General features: G+C 42.9%; 3 protein-coding genes across 4 annotated transcripts; 2 read left to right on the top strand and 1 right to left on the bottom strand.

The window, feature by feature from the left end:
* Positions 1 to 2,210: 2,210 nt before the first annotated feature.
* Positions 2,211 to 11,545, top strand: hif1aa (hypoxia inducible factor 1 subunit alpha a). Its single transcript, XM_061300550.1, has 15 exons — positions 2,211 to 2,501; positions 6,453 to 6,643; positions 6,762 to 6,913; positions 7,066 to 7,150; positions 7,385 to 7,494; positions 7,823 to 8,025; positions 8,121 to 8,227; positions 8,339 to 8,486; positions 8,919 to 9,229; positions 9,304 to 9,494; positions 9,614 to 9,733; positions 9,816 to 10,072; positions 10,164 to 10,263; positions 10,397 to 10,484; positions 10,566 to 11,545. The coding sequence occupies exons 1-15, from the start codon at positions 2,470 to 2,472 to the stop codon at positions 10,727 to 10,729; spliced, it is 2,259 nt and encodes a 752-aa protein (XP_061156534.1). The 5' UTR covers positions 2,211 to 2,469; the 3' UTR covers positions 10,730 to 11,545.
* Positions 11,546 to 13,289: 1,744 nt separating this feature from the next.
* On the bottom strand, positions 13,290 to 15,794 carry LOC133168883 (serine protease HTRA2, mitochondrial-like). 2 transcript variants are annotated; one of them, XM_061300552.1, is made up of 8 exons: positions 15,197 to 15,793; positions 14,931 to 15,135; positions 14,398 to 14,592; positions 14,296 to 14,328; positions 14,116 to 14,221; positions 13,955 to 14,024; positions 13,763 to 13,858; positions 13,290 to 13,674 (listed from the first exon to the last, which is right to left on the bottom strand). In XM_061300552.1, the coding sequence occupies exons 1-8, from the start codon at positions 15,640 to 15,642 to the stop codon at positions 13,509 to 13,511; spliced, it is 1,317 nt and encodes a 438-aa protein (XP_061156536.1). In that variant the 5' UTR covers positions 15,643 to 15,793; the 3' UTR covers positions 13,290 to 13,508. The 2 variants fall into 2 exon arrangements, with proteins under 2 accessions (XP_061156536.1, XP_061156535.1); XM_061300551.1 differs by having other exon boundaries at positions 14,296 to 14,592; positions 15,197 to 15,794.
* Positions 15,795 to 16,092: 298 nt separating this feature from the next.
* LOC133168881 (rho GTPase-activating protein 11A-like) lies at positions 16,093 to 22,105 on the top strand. Its single transcript, XM_061300549.1, has 11 exons — positions 16,093 to 16,705; positions 17,271 to 17,338; positions 17,934 to 18,030; positions 18,121 to 18,377; positions 18,520 to 18,683; positions 18,768 to 18,905; positions 19,008 to 19,181; positions 19,268 to 19,397; positions 19,516 to 19,624; positions 20,211 to 20,325; positions 20,398 to 22,105. The coding sequence occupies exons 1-11, from the start codon at positions 16,577 to 16,579 to the stop codon at positions 21,732 to 21,734; spliced, it is 2,718 nt and encodes a 905-aa protein (XP_061156533.1). The 5' UTR covers positions 16,093 to 16,576; the 3' UTR covers positions 21,735 to 22,105.
* Positions 22,106 to 22,540: the final 435 nt, after the last annotated feature.

Raw genomic sequence — 22,540 nt, 5'->3', positions numbered from 1 at the left:
TTTGGCAACTACTTAATATTTTTGTATGTCTTCTTCCTTTACCATTGCAGTCATCCATTTGCTCTTATCTGAAACTTTCTGTTTCCTTCCTCAAAAACACACTGAAAATAATATTTGGCAGCCACTCAATATCCAGGAGCTCGTTTTCCGAACCAGTAAATCAACCAATTACGAGTAATTTCTCAGTCGAAGCATGGTAAAAACATTTTAACTTCTCTGTTGCAGTCCTGGCCAAAAGCAACAAGCTAATCATCGTATGAGTTTAGCAGGAACTTGCGAAAAATAAACAGGAAACCACACTGCGTCATTACCGTCGCTTTTAGGAAGAGACGAGAGTGAGTGATCCTTTTTTTTGTGTGTGTGCTGCTTGAGAGTGTGCCTCTTGGTTACAAAACTAATCTTTTAAACAACTTCTTTGTTCAAGGACAGACTCTTAAACAATGCTGCTGTCCGTGATGAACCTGGACTTGATAGGGAGTGCACCTCAACTGTACTTCCTGTTCGCTTCAAGGAGGAAGCCTGCATTTGTTTATCTTTGACCCCCTACTGTGGGGCAATTGTCTGGCTTTGTTCAGCAGCCTTACCTGCTTGTTGAGACAAGTGAGCACATTTTGCACCAACCTGCAATATAATAAAGAAATGCCCGTTAGTACACATCCTCAAAATCGACAGTCTTTATTGACACTTGATGACTTTAATTTACACAGGTTAGAAATATCGATTCATTTTGAAAACTATCTGCAAAGCTGCAGTTCTGTTCATATCGACTACCCCATTTGTTTTTTTGTCTCTGGCCGTAAAATCAATGTTATGCAAGGGAACGTATTGATCAGACGGACTCATTGACAGCCTATGAACAATCAGGGCATTGTGTTGTGTCCATGCCAGTGGGGACATGGTAGTTGAAAGAATGAGACCCAAGATTAAATGGCAAGAGCCACTTTGGTAGCTTTCCTCAGGTAATGTCGAAATGGGAGCAAAGATTTAAGAGCCTTGTCTCAAATTTCATTACTGAGACTCACTGATGGCTGCCAGCATGTCTGTGTGTGCTACTTAATTGAATCAGGACAGTCCCACGAGCGTTGCCTCCAAAAGCAGACACTAAAAAAAATAAAAATAATCCTTCACAATCATCATTTGGTTGTCTGGTGGATGTCACTTTCCAACATTGTTTAATGAGAATTGTATGCAAGTGATCTGTCGAACCATCAATAGTTAGAATTCTGCAGGCAGATATTTGTTTATATATTGTGTGTGTAGAGGAGAGAGGCCCTCGAGGATCGGCATTGCCCATTCCTGTATTAAATCATACATGCTAAGTTATTACTTGAAGAGAAGATTGAAAATGACAAAATTGAAATAATCAATACAGAAAATATTGTTTTCAATTTTATACCAAAGAAAGAGCTTCTGTCATTTTTTTAAAGAACTGCGCTAATGGTAAGAGACCAATAATTGTACATGTTCAGTGTTTTCCTGGTCAGGTCAGGGACCCTTTAATGGGTAAACCGTTTACGTTGAGATCATTGATAGCTATACTCAAGGTTAGTTATCTTCATAATGCGGCCAATGAGTAGTCAAACATGTCAAAGTAATCATTGGACGCTTATTACTATAGAGTACAGCAGCGGGAATCTGCTCTAGTATTTTCTCACAGTGAGAAGGGAATTCAAGGTTAAAGGGCAGGCGGGGCAACTGTTTTCCTTTTCCTGGTCCACAACAAAGCAGTTAAAAGCAAAACATCCTAGAAAAACATACCATAAGCAGTGTTGAAAATGGATGGCTAGAAAACAAAATGTGTTAACAATTGCGAACATAATATATATATAAAAAAAACATTCTAAAAATGTTATTTAAAGTTATTTTCCCTGTTATATTTGATATGGAATTTGGTCATATAAGGACAAAGGAAGAAAGACGTTTTAGGGCATGCTCAAAAGCTCCATCTGGTTATTTAAAAGACATTTTGGAATCACTTTTATCACAGTTTCTCAAGACAAATTCTGTATATTCTGCATGGATGGTTTGAAATGTCATGTAGGCGAAGAAAATGTATTTTAATTCCAGACTAAACATCGATGCAGATGTGCCTCCAAAGTGGGACGGTCCCGATGAAGCCACATTTAATAGCCCATTGTACAATGGCATACATACAATATCGTAGGCGCGTGCACAAAGGGGTGATCATGTGATTGCGCGTCCCCGCCGCCTCTGGGGGGAGTTAGTCATCCTGCACTTGTGTAATTCCAGTTTTCAGTTTTCCAGCGTGGCAACGCTGCTAGTGTTGGACGGGTGAATGGCCTTTCTTTAAGCGAAGAGAAGACTTGTTTCCTCGCAAAAATACGCACGGCTTTAACTCTCACGGAAACACTTTAGGAGCCCATATCGGCAAGAATCATTATTCGTCGACGGCGACGGAAACAGTTTGAGACGGATCGGGTGACACAACTCGGGTGCTTTGGTCCTCAAATGGACACGGGAATTGTACCTGAAAAGAAAAGGTGACTCTTATCTTACAATACACAGCTGCTTGTCAATATAAGTGCCTGGTGTTTTGAGTATTAGAATTAGTATTAGAATGAAATGAATTGCAAGGTTTTCTATGAACTTTTATTGCGTTTACGACGACATGTTTTTGATGGCTAATAGCTAACTTGGCTAGCTAGCTTCGCGACGTTTATTTGGTGACCTTCTGACGCTCCTTTGTTGGTCTCGGCTTACTTTGTCTCCTCAATTTAATCCATGTCTGATGAACTACGCTAATGTTATTTATAAACACCCTCTTTGGAGTTCCGTTATTTGTAATCGTTGAGTTTTTGTGGTTTTATCTTGGTTCTTAATGCTGTCAGTGTGTTGGTTTGACGTAGTGACCGATGGCCCTTATCGCTTACGAGCACTACTTCCCTGTGTTTCTAGTTAAATATGTATAAGTAGTCGTCTGGTAACATCACAGGGTCGTTCTGGGTTATTACGGTGCCAGTTGTAAATACGTAGTGGCACTGGCAACCAAGTTAAGAATTGATAGGCGTCTGCAATAACAGTTCAAACACAGACCTGAGCCACAAACTAATAAACATATCAAGTAAGAACTGTTGCGCAACATGTTATTGACCTTCTGTGTGTACCCCATTTGCTTGCTGCAGTAAAGTATCTGTAGGCTTGTGTTATTTTATCCCCTTAAAATAAAACATCCAAACTGAACTTGTGTTGTTATAGCTCATTATCTTTGGCTTTATCTTGCGTTCTTGCTGCCAAATTGAAATTAGCCATCTTGTCCCGTGTGCAGGTCCAATCACTCTTCTGGTAATCCTCTGTGTATTTGGCTAACTGCAGTGGCTATAAAAGTCTACTCGATGTATAAATGCCATTTTGTGCTATAAAAGAAATGAAGCCAATATAAATCATCCAAAACCTGAACTTTGCTCAATTATTTTGACCAGACTGTGTACATTTGTCTGACCACACTTCTTATTGTGTTCATATTGTACTTCCTATTGTAGGTTATTTGCTTCATCGTTGTACTCTGGTTTGATGTAAGTTATGTTGCACAGTGCCACTTTGCGGTATTATTTCTGCCTCATCTCTTAATCACCTTGGATTGACGTCAGAAGCAGTTACCAAATTTGTCTTGCGGTGGAAGTTGGGCTTGGGTTTCCAACTACAGTTCCTTCATGTTATCCCAAAAAAAAAAGATGTGCTGTCAAGGATTTTAAGATTTTTTTATTTTAACTGACGGCCTTGACTTGATGCTTTTATAGCCAATCCAACCCTTGGACAATCAACCCTTGCTGGAAGTTCTTTGTACGCGAAATGGAAAACACAGGAGAGAGTTTCATTAGGAGCAAACCATGTTCATATTTTAGGTACAAGGGTGCATTTCGTACAATTATTTATCAAAAGCAAATGATCAAGTGGATGGATGATAGACATTTGTGCCACGGTTGTTTGTGTAGCGGTCGCTGCTTGATCTTGGATGAAGGAATCAGAAGTAGTGAGGCATGAACAAAATCATATTTCAAAACAAATGATTGGTGTTGGTGGTAATTATGGCAAACAAGATTAAACTAGTACTGAAGGAACTGTGGCACAACTTTGAGCTTCTCTGATTAAACTTGTACTCTGTAGCAGCTTCCTCTCTCCATGCACCACAATAAACTATTAGAAAGTGAAGTGTGAGGAGAGCAAACCCAAATGGACAAAAATAATAGCTGTTTCGTGCACATTTATGACCCTGTATAGCAAAATGAGTCAGCGTAGCCCATATTTCATGAAGCACTTCAAAGAATGCAAGGGCAAATGGGTAGTTTTGATATAAACAAAGAGAATGATCTCAGCTTTCCATTGATTATACTATCAACAATTTTGGCTTTTTTTTTCTCAATCTGATCTACTGAGCCATTATTGCCTTAATATCTCATACCTTGTTTGATAATGCCAAATCGATTTGTATACAACTACTAATCTACCTATGTACCGCATTGTTCTGGTACGAAGCCCCTTGTTGTCTTTATTTATTTTTATTGAGCACCGTCCAAAAAGAGAAGCACTACAGTAACACTTGCAGAACACTGTGCGAGCGGAATGTTGGCAACCCATTTAGAGTACTGGCAGTCACTGCACTTTACCCCCCCCCCCCCCCTTTTTTTTTCTCCATCCTGGAGTCAATCCGCTTTGTTTTTTCCCAGGCTGCAATTAGGGTCGGCTATTTCTTTATGCTTTTCTTAATTCATAAACAGTGCTGCTGTCCATGTCTTTTGTCAGTGAAGTCTGGCTTTTATTGGGGAAAATGGGATAATGAAATCAGTTGTGCTTGGCGTCCAAGGGGTCATTGGCCTGACAGTTTCAGCCCTTTTCTGGTTTTCTCACGGTGCTTCAAGTTGTGGCACCTCAGTACATTAAATCGTATATTTTAGAGTCCTGCTAGTCTGTTGTCAAATGAAACTGTCCTGATTTCTCAAATCAAATGCTTCAGGATCTCAAAACAAAAATCCAGTAACACTATCTTCACTCTTGGTTTGCGTTTTGAAAAGCTCGACACCGGTCAGTCTGAGCAACATAGATTTTTAGCAACGAAATGTTCATGTAGTGTAAGATTTACAATGTGCTTATGTACACATTTTTCGATCATCAAATTGAGTTTAGTCCTTCCCAGAGTTTAACTGTTTAGCATCATAAAGCCTTTATTAACCGTCCGTCTAAGTCATAAAAACATAAAGTGCGCTAACAAAAGAGAGTAGAACAACCTTTATTAATCTGAATGATGAAAGTTCTTGTTTCTTTCACATCAACCAGGGTATAAACAAGTCCTTGATTTAAGTGTTAATATTGAAAACAGGGTATTGGGTAATCTAAAAAAAACATTCTGAATTATGTAATTATCATACAAGCAAAAATCGATGTAGTCAGCAACTACATGATAAAGCTAGTAACCAATGTTGGCAGTCAAAACATTCTTCCTGAACTTCGATCTCTTTGGCATTGCGATGCTTATTACGGTTATTATCTGTGTGGCTACAGATGGATCTTCTCCGGCTGTCATCGCACTAAAAGTTCTCGGCTATGCATTCCACTGCATTGGGACAACCTCCAGATGTCTTTTGTCATTTATTAATCGTTGGCAAACAACTTTGAAGTGTTGCGCCATATGCTTGACGTCTGGCGTGACGTTTGCTTGTTGACAGTGCCACTTTTGAGGCATATATATTTCTTTCTAGTCGAGAAGCCTAAAGTTTTTTTTTTGCTTTCTCCATGAAGTGCCACAACATTATGTATTCCTCATACAGTGCGTGAATATATAAGCTCCAACAATGTGTGGGAATATGACTCCACTCAGACTGCTGAATTATTCACCTGGCAGAGTTCTGAAGGCGGCATCCCCACAATAGCCAAATAACCTTCATATATTGCATATATATTACCATCAGCCGCCTTGGAGTCAGACATTTCTGGACTGTCAAGCAATTTTTTCACAATAAGGGCCAATTGCAAATTTAGGCAGGGCTGTGTGTGTGCGCGCTTGTTCCCAATGGCATTATTTTTCCATCACGCGGAGCTATTTTTAGTTGTTCTCAGTGCTTTGGTGGTAAAAGTGCATAAGACCTCCTGTTTGCAGACACAGATTTTTGGCCATAGGCTGCAACTCACAAGTATTTTAATAACAAATCAATCACTTTTGGGGGATTATCTAATGAACAGAAACTTTTAAATTTCCATCCCTTTATTCCAAAACAGGACATTATTTTAAGTTGACTCCAGAACATGCTATACAGGTGATTCAGTTGTTGATTTAGTCCATGTAAAAAAAAAAATGGCAAGGTCATCAAGGTTGTTCCGATTACATCATGGACATGCTTGTCAAACTGAAAGAGATTTACTTGTGAAATTAATGAAATATAATTCAAGTTTGTTTCGAGGCATTATTTGACCACAATGACTTCACCTGTCTTCCACAGGGTGAGCTCGGAGCGAAGGAAGGAGAAGTCAAGGGATGCGGCGCGATGTCGTCGCGGGAAGGAGTCCGAAGTGTTTTACGAGCTCGCCGAGCAGCTGCCGTTGCCTCACAGCGTCAGCGCCGGCCTCGACAAGGCCTCTGTCATGAGGCTCACCATCAGCTACCTGCGCATGAGGAAACTCCTCGACACTGGTCAGTTGCTTAATTAATTAACACAACACTTACAGTGTGATACTTTAAACCGCCATTCAGACATTACAAAACCCACACCACTGCTTTAATTTCACTCTTTTCTTTTCTGTGCCTCCAGTTGATCCGAATCCAGAGGAGGAGAGCGAGTTGGACACACAGCTGAATGGCTCCTACTTAAAAGCTCTGGAGGGCTTTTTAATGGTGCTGTCAGAAGACGGCGATATGATTTATCTCTCCGAGAATGTTAACAAGTGCCTCGGCCTGGCACAGGTTAGTCTGAATTGAAAGTGTGACTCTTCTGTTTTTAGAAATAATGAAGGGAACATTTTTACTGGTGCTCCTCAAAAAAAAGGAGCTGAGAGGTTAACACAGCATGAAGTGCTGACGTGCAATGTCTCGCATTCTGTTTGTGACTTATGCAGTTTGACCTGACTGGGCACAGCGTGTTTGATTTCACACACCCCTGTGACCAGGACGAGCTGAGGGAAATGCTGGTCCACAGAACAGGTACGAAGCATTTTATCATCATAACTCATTCGGTCGGGCAAGTGCATGTGAACTTTAATTTGCAATACGGGAAGAATACGCTGCGTCACCACGACATTCGTGTGGTGCCGCACAAATGTGCAATATGGTACATAAATTGTACAATTAGAAAAATCTCACTTGGTCTTTCTTTACATAGCTCTGGTAAAAGTCGTCTTTTGAATTGACGTTCTATTCTTTTTGGTGTACTTTCAGGCTCCAAAAAGACAAAGGAACCAAACACAGAGCGAAGCTTCTTCCTTCGAATGAAGTGCACGCTCACCAGCCGGGGTCGCACGGTCAATGTCAAGTCTGCCACTTGGAAGGTAATGCAAGTTCTTTGTGGACTGAAACCTCAATGATGATGTGAAATGAATGCACGATGACAAGTGTCATCCTGAGTAATCCAATCGCCAATTGCAAAGCAAAGTGGCCATTAGTCTGTCCCTTTCATTTCAATCTCAAAACAATCAGTGTATAATTGACATCTGATAGGCCATTAGAAGGCTAGTTTGATTCAAGTCCATGCAAAAGATATCAAACATACAGTTACTGAGCTTGGATTACATTTTTAGGTCATGGTTCTTCCATACCCGAAGCAGAATTTAAATTTTAGCCTTGAGCTGCCCATCATAAAGACTGTCACATTCACAGGTGCTCCACTGCTCTGGACAAGTGCGTTCACACAGCGGCCTCACCGATCAGACTGCCAAGGACCACAAGGAACCACCGCTTCCCTATTTGGTGCTGATCTGTGACCCTATTCCACACCCTTCCAACATTGAGGTCCCTCTGGATGCCAAGACGTTTCTCAGCCGCCACACAATGGATATGAAGTTCACATATTGTGATGAGAGGTGAGCACACATGATCGGCTTCATGACCCCCCCCCCCCCCCCCCTCTTTCCACGTCACGGTCAGTGGACGTTAAGTACTTATTATGTTCCTGCAGAATCACAGAGCTTATGGGATATGATCCAGAAGACTTGTTAGATCGTTCTGTGTACGACTACTATCACGCACTGGACTCGGACCACCTCACTAAAACGCATCACAACTGTAAGGATCACTGATGCAACCTTGAATTTATTATGTTGAAAGTGAACGTCCAACTGCAGCGTTTTGGCCAGCGGCATATCGTAAACATGCTTATGTTTGTATTTGTTTCAGTGTTTGCAAAGGGCCAGGTCAGCACGGGCCAATACCGGATGCTGGCCAAGAGAGGAGGTTTTGTGTGGGTGGAGACACAAGCAACTGTCATCTACAATAACAAGAACTCGCAACCACAATGTGTGGTCTGTGTCAACTTCGTCCTCAGGTATTAAAGAGGAGCTCTGAAAGTCCCAATCATTCCTTAAAAATTAAATGATTGACTTCTAGTTGGAATAATATTGTTTATTTTCAGTGACACCCTACCTCTTTTTTTAAGTGGATGTTTAAAAAGCCTGCTATTCATACAAATAACTCCCCGAAATGTGATTGACACTCAATGGCTAACAACTAAACTTAGCTTCTACTTGCCCATATGAAGCTTGGCCTTGAGTCAAAATTCATTAATTCCGTAAATACCCTTCAAGCTAATCACTAGTTTCCACTTACTTGTAGTGCCATCTTGTGGCATCACAGAGAGCTACTGAATGTGCCTCAAACTACAAATATAGGGCAGTTTTAAGGTTTATTCACAGCAGAAAAATTCTTTACTTGCTTGGGCCAGATCAAACGTAGACTTAATTGTATTCCTCTTTTACAGTGGGGTCCAGGAGGAGAAACTGATCTTGTCTCTGGAGCAGACGGAAGACGTTAAGCCTGTGAAGGAGGAAAAGAAAGACGAAGAAAAAGTTGTGCAGAGCTGCCCACTAGAGAACTCCCCAACTCTGCCGAAGAAGGAGACTGGGGCAGAGAAGGCCCCAGAGCTGGATGTGATCAAGTTGTTTACACAAACACTTGAGCCAAAGCCAGCGACCAGTCTGTACGAGCAGCTGAAGGGAGAACCGGAGGCCCTGACTCTGTTGGCCCCAGCAGCCGGAGGCGCCATCATCTCCTTGGACTTCAGTTGCCCCGGTTGGTAGCCTCATGCACACTTGGAAGTTATTTGGCTGTACACATCTCCAATGCCGCGCTGTCCTCTCCTGCAGATTCCGACATCCAGCTGCTGAAAGACGTACCTCTCTACAATGACGTGATGCTTCCTGCCACCGGCGAAAAGCTGCTACTGCCTCTTTCTCCTCTGCCACCCAGCGAGCCCCTCGGTGTCGACGTCACTGAGAAAAGTCCCAACTATGCCGGACCTGTGTCCACGTCGACGGCCAGTAACAGCACAGTAGAGGTAAAGACAATTCAACATCATGTCAATCCATTTATTGCGGTCATCCATGGATGGATGAGGGTAGTGTGGTGGAAGCATTTGGCATTCTCCAATAAGAGGGAACTCTACTCTTTCCTCAGGTGCCTCCTCCTCCAGACTTTAGCTTAACCATGGACTCGGACATCTCAGACTTTAAATTGGACTTGGTGGAGAAGCTGTTTGCCATTGACACACAACCCAAGACCCCCCTTGCTACACAGGTAATGACTGTTCATGACTCTTTTTTTAAAAACAGAACATCAAAATTATATGACGATGCCCCCCCCTTCTCTCAAACTAAAGGCAATGGAAGACTTGGACCTGGAGATGCTGGCTCCCTACATCCCCATGGATGATGACTTCCAGCTGCGTAGTGTGAGCCCCGAACAGCCTCTGTCTTGTGGACCTGTGGAGTCCCTGGAGAGCTCGCCTGTCCACGTCACGCAGGATCTCCATAACTATCTCGGCCTGCCCTTGAGCACGCCAGGCAGTGGCGCCGCGTCCCCGGCACCACCTGACCCAATCGCTGTCCACCCCTCTTTCCCCAGCCCCATTATGAGGTTAAGCTTCCATAATATACTCCAGATCTTTACTAACCCACCACCCCCTCCAATTTTTGCACTGGTCTCATGTCACCCGTTTGTTCTGCAGAACGCCACAGTTGGACAAAGAGGTGTCCCTCCGCACTCTGGCAGCTCAAAATGCACAGCGCAAAAGAAAACTGGACGACATACGAGAGCTGGTTGGCCAGGTAACATCTCAGTAGAAGGCATGAAAATTAAACCACATTTTTGTAATTTGATTTATAGCTTAAGTGACAAAATAATCAACAGACTAATACATGAGCAAAATAATAATTCCTCTTTTTTTTTTTCTCTCTCCAGGGAACTTTGCCTAAGGAAAATATGAAAGAAGGAAAGAAACTGAAGGCAGAGTTGGGCACAACCCAAACTATATTTCTTCTGCCTTCAGGTAAAGGGAGGCGACCTATTGATTGCTCCGTTAATGGCTTTTGTTCCATTATTAATGAGCCGCGGTGTGGTGTTGTTTCAGATTTGGCGAGTTGCCTGTTAGGCAGCACATCAGAGGCCACCAGGTCCCTCTTCAACTTGCCGCAGCTCACGCGCTACGACTGCGAAGTCAACGCTCCCTTACAGGGTCGCCAGTATCTGCTGCAGGGGGAGGAGCTTCTGCGCGCCTTGGACCATGTCAACTGAGTCCGTGGTTGGACTCTATTAGAGACTGCAGTCTTTCCCATTTTCCTTCTAACACCCTCCAGTCCTCTAATTTATGTATCCGAATACGTCCAACTCGAGATTGGCTGCTGTTTGTGCACACTATGTGAAGTCCATAGCATTCCACTGTGACAAACACTATAGCAGCAATTTGGTCGCTATAAGGGGTTCCGGCATCGCAAGGTTTCACTTGATTCTTTTGGTTTCCAGTTCGCTCCTCCCGGGAGTCTCTCAACAGCGCACACAACGCCTCTCAGATGACCTTTTCCAGCAGGTCATCAAGAACCTGGCGCAACTGCCAGCTGTGTATTGTAAGCTTCAGTCGCACAATTTATATTTTCTTAAAAAGCAAACTATTACCAGCAATATATATTAAGCCTTTTTGAAACTAGTTTCAATGGGATTTGAAAATATCCTTTTTTTTTTTGTTCCAATAATTGTATGTCTTAACATCTGTAGTCCACAAATTGGATGTTTATTGTTTAAACCTACATTGGCTAGAATGTTGGCTTCATTTATTCACGGTCTTGTCTTTTTAGTCTTTGAATATATTTAATTGTGTAGCAGTCCCGTACATAAGTCACTTTATTACTTTGCTGTATGTGTCCTATCGTGTGTTCTGTATACCAGCAAAATTCACTTGGTATGGCTTCTCACAATCAGAATCGTCAAAATGAAATGTGGATCTTGGTTGGCTTTGCTTCACATTACGTTTTCTCCATCAAACATGACCCGGGTGTTTTATGTTCTAATAATTTTAATGTCTGACAATTAAAACAGAAATAAGGGGCATCTGAACAGACTGCATTTTTACTAATGTGATCAATGCACCATTGGTGATTTGTCCAACACCGCTAAGTTTATTGTAGTTTGTCTAACTCAGTGCTTCTCAATTATTTTCTGTTACGCCCCCCCTTAGCAAGAAGAAAACTATTCGCGCCCCCCCTCCCCACCGTGACTATCCTAACTTGTCTTGTAAGTCGTAAAATGTTGCACTGTCGCAAACGTGACAGAAGTAACAATGAGAGCGCCACTGCCCCCTGCTGTAGTAAACGCGCAATTACACTTTATTCTAGTACTGCCAAAAAAAAAGCCTGTTCCCCAGGGTCACACGCGCCCCCCCAGGAATAGCACCGTCCCCCCCAAGGGGGGCGCGCCCCACTATTTGAGAAGCACTGGCCTAGGTGACTGATTCACAATTTGGTTTTGTCTGATATCAGAGATTAAATAAAGAAAACCAACTGGCTGATTGATTTGTTTTAATTGAGAGGAAAAAAAAACAGCAAAAGCATTTCACTAGCTGACCAGGAGATGGCGACAGCGTGGCATCTGAAGACCATGGATTGTTTGTTCTGCTATAGCCTAGGTGACTGATTCACAATTTGGTTTTGTCTGATATCAGATATTAAATATAGAAAACCAACTGGCTGATTGATTTGTTTTAATTGAGAGGGAAAAAAAACAGCAAAAGCATTTCACTAGCTGACCAGGAGATGGCGACAGCGTGGCATCTGAAGACCATGGATTGTTTGTTCTGCTATAGCCTAGGTGACTGATTCACAATTTGGTTTTGTCTGATAATAGATATTAAATAAAGAAAACCAACTGGCTAATTGATTTGTTTTAATTGAGAGAAAAAAAAACATCAGCAAAAGCATTTCACTAACTGACCAGGAGATGGCGACAGCGCGGCATCTGAAGACCATGGATCGTTCTGCTATGCCGGTTTAAAAAAAACAAAAAAAAAACGTAATTAGCTAGGGGTCAAAGGTCAAAGTTTACGGTTCAAAGTTCACCCAGGGGTCAAAGGTCGGTTCAAAGTTCACGGGGTCATGTGCACATTTTCGATTTTTAACTAGAGTTGAAAGTTCAGGGTTCAAAGGTCACCCAGGGGTCACCACGGGGTCACCACGGGGTCACCGCGGGGTCACCGCGGGTTCAAAGTTCAGGGTTCACTTTTTTTTTTTTTTTTTTTTAGGTTAACCTTTATTTAACCCAGTGCTTCTCAATTATTTTCTGTTACGCCCCCCCCCAGCAAGAAGAAAACTATTCGCGCCCCCCCTCCCCACCGTGACTATCCTAACTTGTCTTGTAAGTCGTAAAATGTTGCACTGTCGCAAACGTGACAGAAGTAACAATGAGAGCGCCACTGCCCCCTGCTGTAGTAAACGCGCAATTACACTTTATTCTAGTACTGCCAAAAAAAAAGCCTGTTCCCCAGGGTCACACGCGCCCCCCCAGGAATAGCACCGCGCCCCCCAAGGGGGGCGCGCCCCACTATTTGAGAAGCACTGGTCTAACTCATCAAGTGATCAATCATACCATGCTTCTTGTTACTGTCTAACATTAAATGGGCTGTCTTATAAATTACTGTTAGCCGTGTCATTATTACTTTAAGCAGGCGTCAAATGAAAATTACTGTTGGCCGTGTCATTATTACTTTAAGCAGGCGTCAAATGAAAATGAATACAGGCAATTGTATAGGAAGAGATGAAGAAAACTTTTACAACAAGGTTGTATATCAAATACTGAGACAAGAAACTGTTTGAAGGAGACATTTATGCAAATTCTCCACATTTCAAAATTGTTGCGTGGTAGAGCAGTCCACAGATAGAAATATAAAATAGTGGTAATTATAAAAGACACTTTCCATGATGTGTCCCCTTTAATTCCAGGCAGCTATGGTGACAAACAGGTTTCACAGTAGCACTCATGTACATGATTAAGTTGCTTGGCAGGTTGGATTGTGAGCAGATGTTTGTCACTCTGTATATTCAGGAGTCATTTCAAGTTGAAGCTGCTCTTCTCCCCTCTGTACCACCATGGTGATCTTTCCACTATTACGCACGGCCGTGTAGATCTCCTCTGAAGTTTTCACCTTCACTCGGTTGATCTCCAGTACAACATCTCCAGGCAGCAGGCCAGATCTGACAAAGACGATAGTGTGAATGAGGAGTAAAATTTTCTTCCCCCCACAATGATCAATTCCAATATTCGCCCCATGATATTCCTCACCTGTGTGCTGGGGAGCCTATGATCACTCTGTGGATCAGAATTCCATGAGTCACATCTGGAAAAGATGGATCTCTAAGCTTCAGCTCGGCAATGATGCTAAGGCACCGGGACAGAACAACAAAAACTGATTTCAGGTGACAGTTGAAATGGATTGTATTTCCTCTTCCTTCTATTTGCACTTAAAAACCGTACCTTGGCGTTAGTGTGAGCATCATGACACCAATGTACCGCCGCTTTGTCTCAGACTCGCCAAACCAGGAGCCTACAATTAATATGAGAACAGCAGGGTGTGTGAGTGTTACAGTTTCACTTTCAACACAGGAGGCATGAGAAAAGAAAAACAAGTATACTACTTTGCTTGGCAGCTTGATCAAGAAAATGTCTCAAGCGGTCAGATGGTATCGCGAAGGAGATGCCTGGAGTGACTTTCATGGTGTTTATCCCGATGACCTCACCATCCTGGGCAGATTTAAATGTAAGTGAACTATACAGGTGACAATCATGCTGGAAAAATCATTTCATCTGGCTCTCACCAGGTTGATGAGAGGACCTCCGGAATTGCCAAACTGCAAAACAAACATGGGTAGTAAAACGCTAATACAGTAAACCAAAGTCATCATAGCTTGTGCACTAACATCGATTGCGGCATCGGTCTGGATGTAGTCCATGTTGGAGTTGGACAGGCCAAGCTCCTTACTGGCCCGCTGAACTGAGCTGATGATCCCTGATGTGATTGTGTTCCGTAATGCAAACGGGCTTCCCATGGCCACCACAAACTCTCCTTGACGGACATCACATGAACGGCCCAGCGGGAGTGTGGGTAGAGGATTCTGCGGGTCAGGACAAGGGGTCAGATTAAGCCTATGCTGCTCTGAACATAAAACTCTCAAACAAGTAAAGTTAGGAAGTTGAGACTAAAGCTGAAAATTACATCTTGGTTGCTTGAGTTAAAATTATTGCGTAAAGGCAAACAAAGTGATGAAACCTATTGTTTTGACAGGTACATTTAAAACAACAACATTTAAAGCTCCAAAGCGCCCCCTTGTGGCGAACCGAAGAAACACAATGTGCAAAAAGACCCAATGGTGTACAAAGTGGTCATCCTCCGTTAATAAATATTACAAGCGTTGAATGGCCAATTATGTATAGGAGGCATCTTTCTCCTCACCTTTGCAGAGATTCGGATGGTGGCGATGTCCGCCGCCGGATCGACATTTTGCACGGTGGCATGGTACGTATCTCCATTAGTGAGCTTGACGCGGACCCCACGCTTGTTGGCCACCACGTGAGCATTGGTCACGATAAGACCATCACTGCTGATAATAAACCCAGACCCATTGGACACTGCCACTTCCCTCCCAGAAAATGGGTGTCTATTAAAAAAAAGGAAATACTTTAGTAGTAACACTTTGTTTACCCGTTTAGCCAACTCACCTTCCCACAATTTCAATGTAGACAACAGCCGGAGTGGACTTTTCCACGACATCTGCTATAAAGTTGTATTTATACCGAGGAGTATCAGGTTTAAAAGGAGAAGCGCAATCAGCTGACAGCAGGATGCGTTCAAGTACCCCGCGTGATTTGGGCTCAGATACAGGTCCACCTTCCTCTCGACCGTCCAGAAGCGCGACAGAAGCGCACAGTCCCAAGCCCAAGGACAACGACTTAAGCAGGCAGGAGTGGCTGCGATCGTCTCCCCTTTTCCTGTCCCACGTCGGAGCCCCGAGATCCAGTTGTGTTTTGTCACTAGCTCCTCCGTGATCGGTTGTCAGGCTAACCGTAGACACCCATCGGCCGCCTGTTATTTCCTTATTTCTCCAAGTATGTGTCCTGAACGCCGCGAGGATACGTCGACTGACGACAGCCGCGGTTGTTGCCATACTGCATTACTTTATGTAGAGGAAAAACAAATGATTTGTATGAAATGATACCAAAATAATCATTAAGTTTTGAATTGACAGGGACCATGAAACAACAACCAAAGTAAATAACGTCAACCCGGAAGTATGACCTTATTTCGCGTCTTCCTTTCGTTTTATAATTGGTTGACACACTAGCCTAAGAATGCAATGCCGCCACCAACTGGACAATGGAAGCAACGCAAGTGAACATATTACATTGCATAAAATAAAAATAGTGCTGTCAAAAGTGCTAAGTTGGTATCAATGACAGTACTATTAAATGTAACATTGTTTTTGACGTCACAATAAAGTTACTGTGAAATGAACTTGAGGACCACCGTCGGTGAAGGGGTGCTAAAAATATCGTTCCACCCAGGTAGGCTGCCCTTGACATATGATCAAGCGCACCCTTTAAATGGCATTCAAACCTTTTCCAGCCAATCAGAGCTCAGAAAGAAGACAGCGCTGGAGTTTGAATACACTGCAGAAACAGTCGGGACGCTGTTTTATTTCCACCGAAATTGAGAAAATAATGGAAGCAATGATTATGACTAATCGGCAAGCTAGTTAAAGAAATAGGTACAATGCAAAGTTGTCGCTGCTGCGGAGGTCTGGATTAGGTTTGGGATAATAATATTGAAGTTTTTTTTTTGATTGCGCCAACCACCGAGTCTTTTCACGTTAAGTCCGTCGACTTGTTAAAAAAAAATGATTTTTTGGGTATAAGGAATCGTGTCAGTATTATTTTCTATTGATGTCCTTCGTGTGTTTTTTTTTGTTACTTAAGTACAAGTAATAATGACTAAGCGACGGTTTGCGTGAAAAGACAAGCGCGCAAAGGAGTATCCCCGCTTTTGTTGGATTAAGGTGAACATTGTTTTTAGCGTGTAGTTTAGCAGGATAGGAAGCTGAAATGATGAACGTGGGGAGAAATGTAGTTCGGCTAGTGGCTGTGCAACATCTCCGCACAGCGTACGGAATCAAGACAAAGAACTGGAACAAAAACAAAGCAGCCAGTTCGAAGTCAACAACCACAAACTCTGTGAGTTATCAAAGATGATGTTTACATTCTAATTTGTGATTGATTTTTGTCTAATGCTTCTCAAACCTTGTCCTGTAAGCCCATGTGCAGCTACATGCTAGTGTAACTGTCAAATTAAATACATGTTCATGATTTCTCGTAAATAAACCGTCCTGCAATGGTATGTGTTCAGGCAATACATTTAAGCAGAATACAACAGTATAATAAAAATCGTGGAGAGATTCTAAGCCAAGCTTCGTTCATTTTAAATTGGGTAATAGGAGTCACACGATTTGTGATCACAAGACTTGAAGCTGTTTCAAATGGCGATTTACTTCCGCATTTGGGTGAGCTACAAAGAAACATGTGGAAAGTCTGCATTGTTCATTGTTGGGCACCTGGACAAGAAGATGAAGATAAAATCAAAATCTCCCAAAATACATTAGAACCACATCTTACCAGAATGTAACCTCATTAATAAAGATCATAATTGATGATGATGATGATTATAATAATAAATGCAATGCCGTGGATAATATTTCAGGTCTTGTCTGATTCTGATCTATTTTCTTTTTGTTGAAACCAGACGAAGGTCTTTGGAGTACCACTGGAGATCTTACCATATTATGACATGACACGTGGGCGTGTGCCACGGTAAGTTCCTTTCCTCATTCACACGTACAGTGGAATCTCCAAAGTTGTATGCCACAAAAGAAGTACATTTTGAAGTTAAAAACTTCCTTATGAGTCAAACAGATGATGATTTCTGAGATTTCAACTTGGTGAACATATTAAAGATTACCTGTGCAGGAGTGTTTTACTTTTCTTTGGCTTTGTAAAGTGTTTTAGTGATCACAACACAGGAGCGTCCCGGTGATGCCAAAGAATATAAGTCTGTAATGATAAACATAGATCAGAAATTAAAATATGTGACATATGAACACATACAAACTGCCAGCAGAGGGAGACAAAGCAACACAAATACTTTGTACATGCTAGCTCACACCTGACACGGCAATGACTATGGACTGTCAGTAACAATAAAAAAATTCTTAGCTGTACTTTTATTGTTGGCTCGCATGCTGGAAGGGCTGCTAACTACGTACATCATTGTAGGTCAAGTGTATTGGAAATTCTGAACCCAGGCTGAACCGAATTGTTTAGTTTTGTATGATGTCATTAATACTGGCAACTTGTCAAGTTAAATGCTACAGTTGCATTCATGCACAGTGCATCTTCACTCTCCTAGCTTTCTGGTGGATGCATGCATGAAGTTGGAGGCGCATGCCGACACTGAGGGCCTGTTCAGAAAATCGGGCTCTGTTGTTCGCCTGAAAGCCTTACGGGTGAGTGATTAGTGACTTTGCACTCTCACTGTGTGACCTTGACCCCTCGAAAGGGCTTTCAGACACCAGGGTTTTGTTATATGTTCCCAGACCAAAGTGGATTCGGGTGAGGAGTGTCTGTCTACCGCGCTTCCCTGCGATGTGGCTGCACTGGTCAAGCAGTTCTTCAGAGAGCTGCCAGAGCCCGTGCTACCCAATGAGCTGCAGGAGGCCTTCCTCAAGGCCCAGCAGCTCCCCGCCAAGGAGGACCAAATCTCCGCCACCATGCTGCTGTCTTGTGTCCTGCCTGACAGGAGCCTCAGTGTTTTGGGCCACTTCTTTGACTTCCTTCAAAATGTTTCCAAGAGGTGTTTGCATTTTCTTTGTTGCAGATTACAGTAGTTGGGCATAAGGTCCGGTTGAACGCATGCAGGGTATTTTCACGGATGTCTTGTGGACTCCATTTTGCTTCATATTGTATTAATCCCTGCTGACTTTGTTTGATTCCAGGAGTGCCGAGAATAAGATGGACAGTGCTAACTTGTCTGTCATCTTGGCTCCCAATCTCCTCCACTGCGGAGAAGGTATGGAGAAGATGAACGCCAACACAGAAAAGCGCATCAAGTTGCAGATGGCGGTTGTTCACTGCTTCATAGAGCATGCCCACAATCTTGGTATGAATAGAGTCATCAGCTTTTTCCTCATCTCGCCTTCGACCCGGTTTAACACTCAAACTGTTGCTTTCGTCTGTGTTTCAGGTGTGCTGCCACAATTCCTTGAAGAGAAGGTTTCAGAGATTGTGCACTGTGAGCAAATTCTGTCCCCTATGTTCACTGAACTTCAGGAACTAGACCAGAACTCAGGGTTGAAGCGGAGACACAGGCAGAGTCTTGGAGGTAAAATGTGATTGCCTGGGAATTAATGCCATAATAATTAGCCACATTGGACAACTTGTTTAGTCTGTGGATGAACTTCATTTTTGTGTTTTTCTATTTTAGTCCTTTCTTCTGCCACTCCTGTGATTGGGACGCCATCCTCCAAGCGAAAACTGCCTTTGGATCCCGGCTATTCTTTTGGATTCTCAAACAAGAAACGTAGATCTGTCATGAAAAATCTTGGGATGGAATTGCTTCCCAGTTCCCTATTCAGCGGCACTTCCACCCCTGGATCAGGTATTTTGAATTGCTCTTTAAAAGCCAAAGAAAGAATTTCTTCCGTGTGGTTTGTTTCAAGGGCGCTCCCTCTATTCTATGTGAAGCTTGCAGTGCGTCAGGAGTGCTGGATTCATCCCAAAGTACTTTGGCCTCTGCTGGGAAGTGTCAAAGGCAACCGGCCACCTCAGCAAGGAGGAAGAGCAGACGGATGAGCGGCAGACATGTAGTCAGCAGGTAACCACTCCAACGATGTAACACTCTAGTTGCTGAGCCAATCAACACCAGAAAAAAAATATTTTTGGGCTTACAGTATCTTTCATTGCTCATTGTATTTCTTTATATCCCAATCAAGAGTTGAATCTGGAAAAGCTGGCTGCTTTTCTCCGAAAGTGGACAAAAAAGAAGCACAGCGCAAGTCTCTGCGCCAACGGTTCAGCTTGGGGAGGAGCCACAAAGACGCCGTAAGTGCGCTTGACTGATAGAAGGAAGTCAACGAACAATGGTGTCATCTAATCTTCTGCAAGAAATTATTTTTCAAATCGTTCTGCTTGCTCAACTTTTGCACATTTGTGGCAACTTAGTTTACATTTACCAGTAATAATTTGCAACTTGAAAAATGCATGTACAATTTTTCTTCTGGTTGTTCCCAGACTTTTAAATTTGGGGTGGGCTATGGTACGAAGCTAAAATATCATTTTGATGCCCACTTCTTAATCATTACTACGCTAAGCACAATGCTATAACACTAAACATGTAAATATACATCTTATATTTGCAGTGCAATCATTTTGATACTTTGGATGAGTGGTCAACGATTAACTGAATGTAACTAGTTCTTGCCTTAATAAAAATTGCTGACCACCAAAGGCAATATCTCATTTCTTCTGAGTGATTTCTCTCATCCTCTGAAGATCTAACCCCAAATGTCATCCAATTAACAACAAATATTGGGGTCACATCTGTGGGTTCATTTAACTCTTGATTACTAATCCTACAAGTCCTCTGACATCTGTTCCATCTTTCATTTCTCATTCCATGCTGGTGAAGGGATCTCAGTCCATAGGTTGGCGACTTGCCACCCAGGAGAGCACCACCAGTTTTTGTTTCACCAAAGAGACTACGTTCAAGGCATCGCTTCATCCCACAAATACAAAATCCAACAGTAAGTACCCAAGGACGCTTTTAATCTGACTTTTTTTCTTGACTAATTTCTGCCACTGTCCCACTCTGATAGGTTCAAAGTTTATAAGCAAGTCTGAGGACAACTTGCTGACCCCCCAGTGTGACCCCAGTGCCCACTGCACCTCATGGAGCGGTGAAGCCCCTGGAGAAGCACAGCTCCTAAGCCAAGTGTCCTTCCCTGATACGCCCACGGTTGTCCGTCTAAAGAGCCAGTTTGCGTCCGAACCCGCCATTGTTGTGTCCAAACCTCTGACTGGCTGTAACCTGTCCAAAAAGCTGTGTTGCAGTTCCGAGAGCCTGGAAAGTGAGTCCTCCGTTTCCAAAGCTTCGATCCAAAGTGTAGCGTCCCCGGTTAAGGTGGACGCTTCCCTCGCAGAGTCGGGAGCTTTGAAACAGGAGTCGAAAACAAAGCCGTCCGACAGCGTCAGTCAGACTCCCACAGTTTTGCGTCTAACTGAGGACACATGCATGTCTAAGTTGCCAAGTCATCAGCTGAATGTTACCTTTGACATAGCAGCTTTATCACCTTTGCATATTGATAGTATAGTTTTAGATTCTGCCGGGAAGTGTAGTCCAGCTGCTCGGGGTTCATTTGTTGACCACACCAGCTCAGCGATGAATGCAAGTGATGATTCATCCGAGCTGCTCCGTTGCAGTAGGCTGATAGAAGCTCTGGACATGCAGAGTCCAGCACACTTCATGCTGAGTGTCTCCCCGGGACTTCGTTCCACCCCCTACGTGCCACGCCTTGAGCTGGCAGATGAGCGAGGCCACACTACAGTGCGTTGTGAGGATGTGTCTTCCCCAGAAGCTGGCACCCCCAAAAAACAACCGCAACCTGATCCGGAGTGCCGCCATTCACGTGTCGCAGACCACATTCAACATTTCAACAAACTCACCATAAAGTCTCCCAGGGGTGCCAATGCCAAGCATATCAGGTCGCCATTGAAGTTCCAGCGCACCCCCGTGCGTCAGGCGGTCCGCAGGATCAACTCTCTCCTCGGAGAGAGCAGGAGACCTGCTCGAAAGGTGGACATGACTGAGGCTCGAGGTATCCAAGCTGTGAAAGCGCTGAGCTTGGAGAGTGGCCTGTCCCCGCAGCTTCAGCCATCCAAATTTCAACCTGTTCCTAAGAAACCACCCCCTGTTCCACCCAAAAAGCCAAGCACATTCGCTGCTAAAAGCAAGGTTTGTCCTCTTGGCGACATGACCAACAATGTCCAAAGAAAGGCCAATGTGGATCCACCCAACTGGGAGGCAGCAGCAGCAGCACAGAAGGTTGTTTTGCAGAAGCTAGCAGAAAATGAGGTGCAACATTACCGAGGTTCACCCAGAAACCCTCTTAACCAACCACGACTGCTGCCAGCTACCAAGCCTGTTGATTTGTAGCTATGCTTCTTTTGCCTTATAAATTACAGTTGAGTTGAGCCCTATTGATTGTGGGATTTAATTTATTTGTGGCTAAAATAGGTGCTGCTTGTCTTGTCATGTGGCCTTCTCAGAAAATGTGCCTTTGCTTTACATTACCAGTAGGTTTTAGATTGTAAAAGCTTGATGATTATTTTTCTTACTTTATTTTTTTTAATCGGTGGAATGACAGGGAATTGAAAGCTATCTTTACTTTTATGCATGCATTCTATGGCTGTTACTGTTTACAGTTGCTTATGTGTTTCTTTTGGTCCTTTTGTACTTCTTGTTGTCTTCCAATTGGCCAGAGCCAATGGTGGGGTTTTTTCTATTATAAATACAGCCGGATAATATTTGTGGAATCAGAAGTTTCAGCAACCAGTCCCACGACAACAATAAACTCAAGGAGTACATTAAAAAGTCAGTGGTCATCTCGTTGCACAATACAGCCACTAGAGGGCAGTGCACACCCATGTCTGAGTTTATTGCGCTATCCAGTACTGCATTCTCTGCAAAACAAATTAGACTTTTTTTTTTCATGTTTTATACCCTCTATAGCTACTTTCATGATGTTAAAAAAAAAAAAACATCTTCATGAATTAGATCAGCAAAACTATGTTCTTAGATTAGTTACAAACAGTACAGTACATTATTTTGCCTACACACAACTGTACAAACGTTGATGAATTTAATATTAGTTCTAAGAAATGCGCACTGCTGTACATAACCCATAATACAAAAGGTTATATATTATAGTAACAAAATTAATACTATTTCTAGAACTCTAC

This window comes from Syngnathus typhle, linkage group LG16 (assembly GCF_033458585.1).
Source record: "Syngnathus typhle isolate RoL2023-S1 ecotype Sweden linkage group LG16, RoL_Styp_1.0, whole genome shotgun sequence".
NCBI classification, from domain to species: Eukaryota; Metazoa; Chordata; class Actinopteri; order Syngnathiformes; family Syngnathidae; genus Syngnathus; species Syngnathus typhle.
The sequence above is the reverse complement of the archived record's forward strand: the minus strand, read 5'-3'. Positions and strand labels throughout refer to the sequence as shown.

What these genes read in the sequence shown, in the direction of transcription:
- hif1aa (XM_061300550.1), top strand. Translation starts at nt 2,470, where the DNA reads ATGGACACGGGAATTGTACCTGAAAAGAAAAG. An exon ending in GAGGAAACTCCTCGACACTG is followed by an intron (nt 6,644 to 6,761) that starts GTCAGTTGCTTA and finishes CTGTGCCTCCAG; the next exon opens with TTGATCCGAATCCAGAGGAG. An exon ending in AGTGCCTCGGCCTGGCACAG is followed by an intron (nt 6,914 to 7,065) that starts GTTAGTCTGAAT and finishes TGACTTATGCAG; the next exon opens with TTTGACCTGACTGGGCACAG.
- LOC133168883 (XM_061300551.1), bottom strand. Translation starts at nt 15,642, where the DNA reads ATGGCAACAACCGCGGCTGTCGTCAGTCGACGTATCCTCGCGGCGTTC. An exon ending in TGATCAAGCTGCCAAGCAAA is followed by an intron (nt 14,025 to 14,115) that starts GTAGTATACTTG and finishes TATTAATTGTAG; the next exon opens with GCTCCTGGTTTGGCGAGTCT. An exon ending in ATGCTCACACTAACGCCAAG is followed by an intron (nt 13,859 to 13,954) that starts GTACGGTTTTTA and finishes CCGGTGCCTTAG; the next exon opens with CATCATTGCCGAGCTGAAGC.
- LOC133168881 (XM_061300549.1), top strand. Translation starts at nt 16,577, where the DNA reads ATGATGAACGTGGGGAGAAATGTAGTTCGGCTAGTGGCTGTGCAACAT. An exon ending in TTCGCCTGAAAGCCTTACGG is followed by an intron (nt 18,031 to 18,120) that starts GTGAGTGATTAG and finishes ATATGTTCCCAG; the next exon opens with ACCAAAGTGGATTCGGGTGA. An exon ending in CACTTCCACCCCTGGATCAG is followed by an intron (nt 19,182 to 19,267) that starts GTATTTTGAATT and finishes TTCTATGTGAAG; the next exon opens with CTTGCAGTGCGTCAGGAGTG.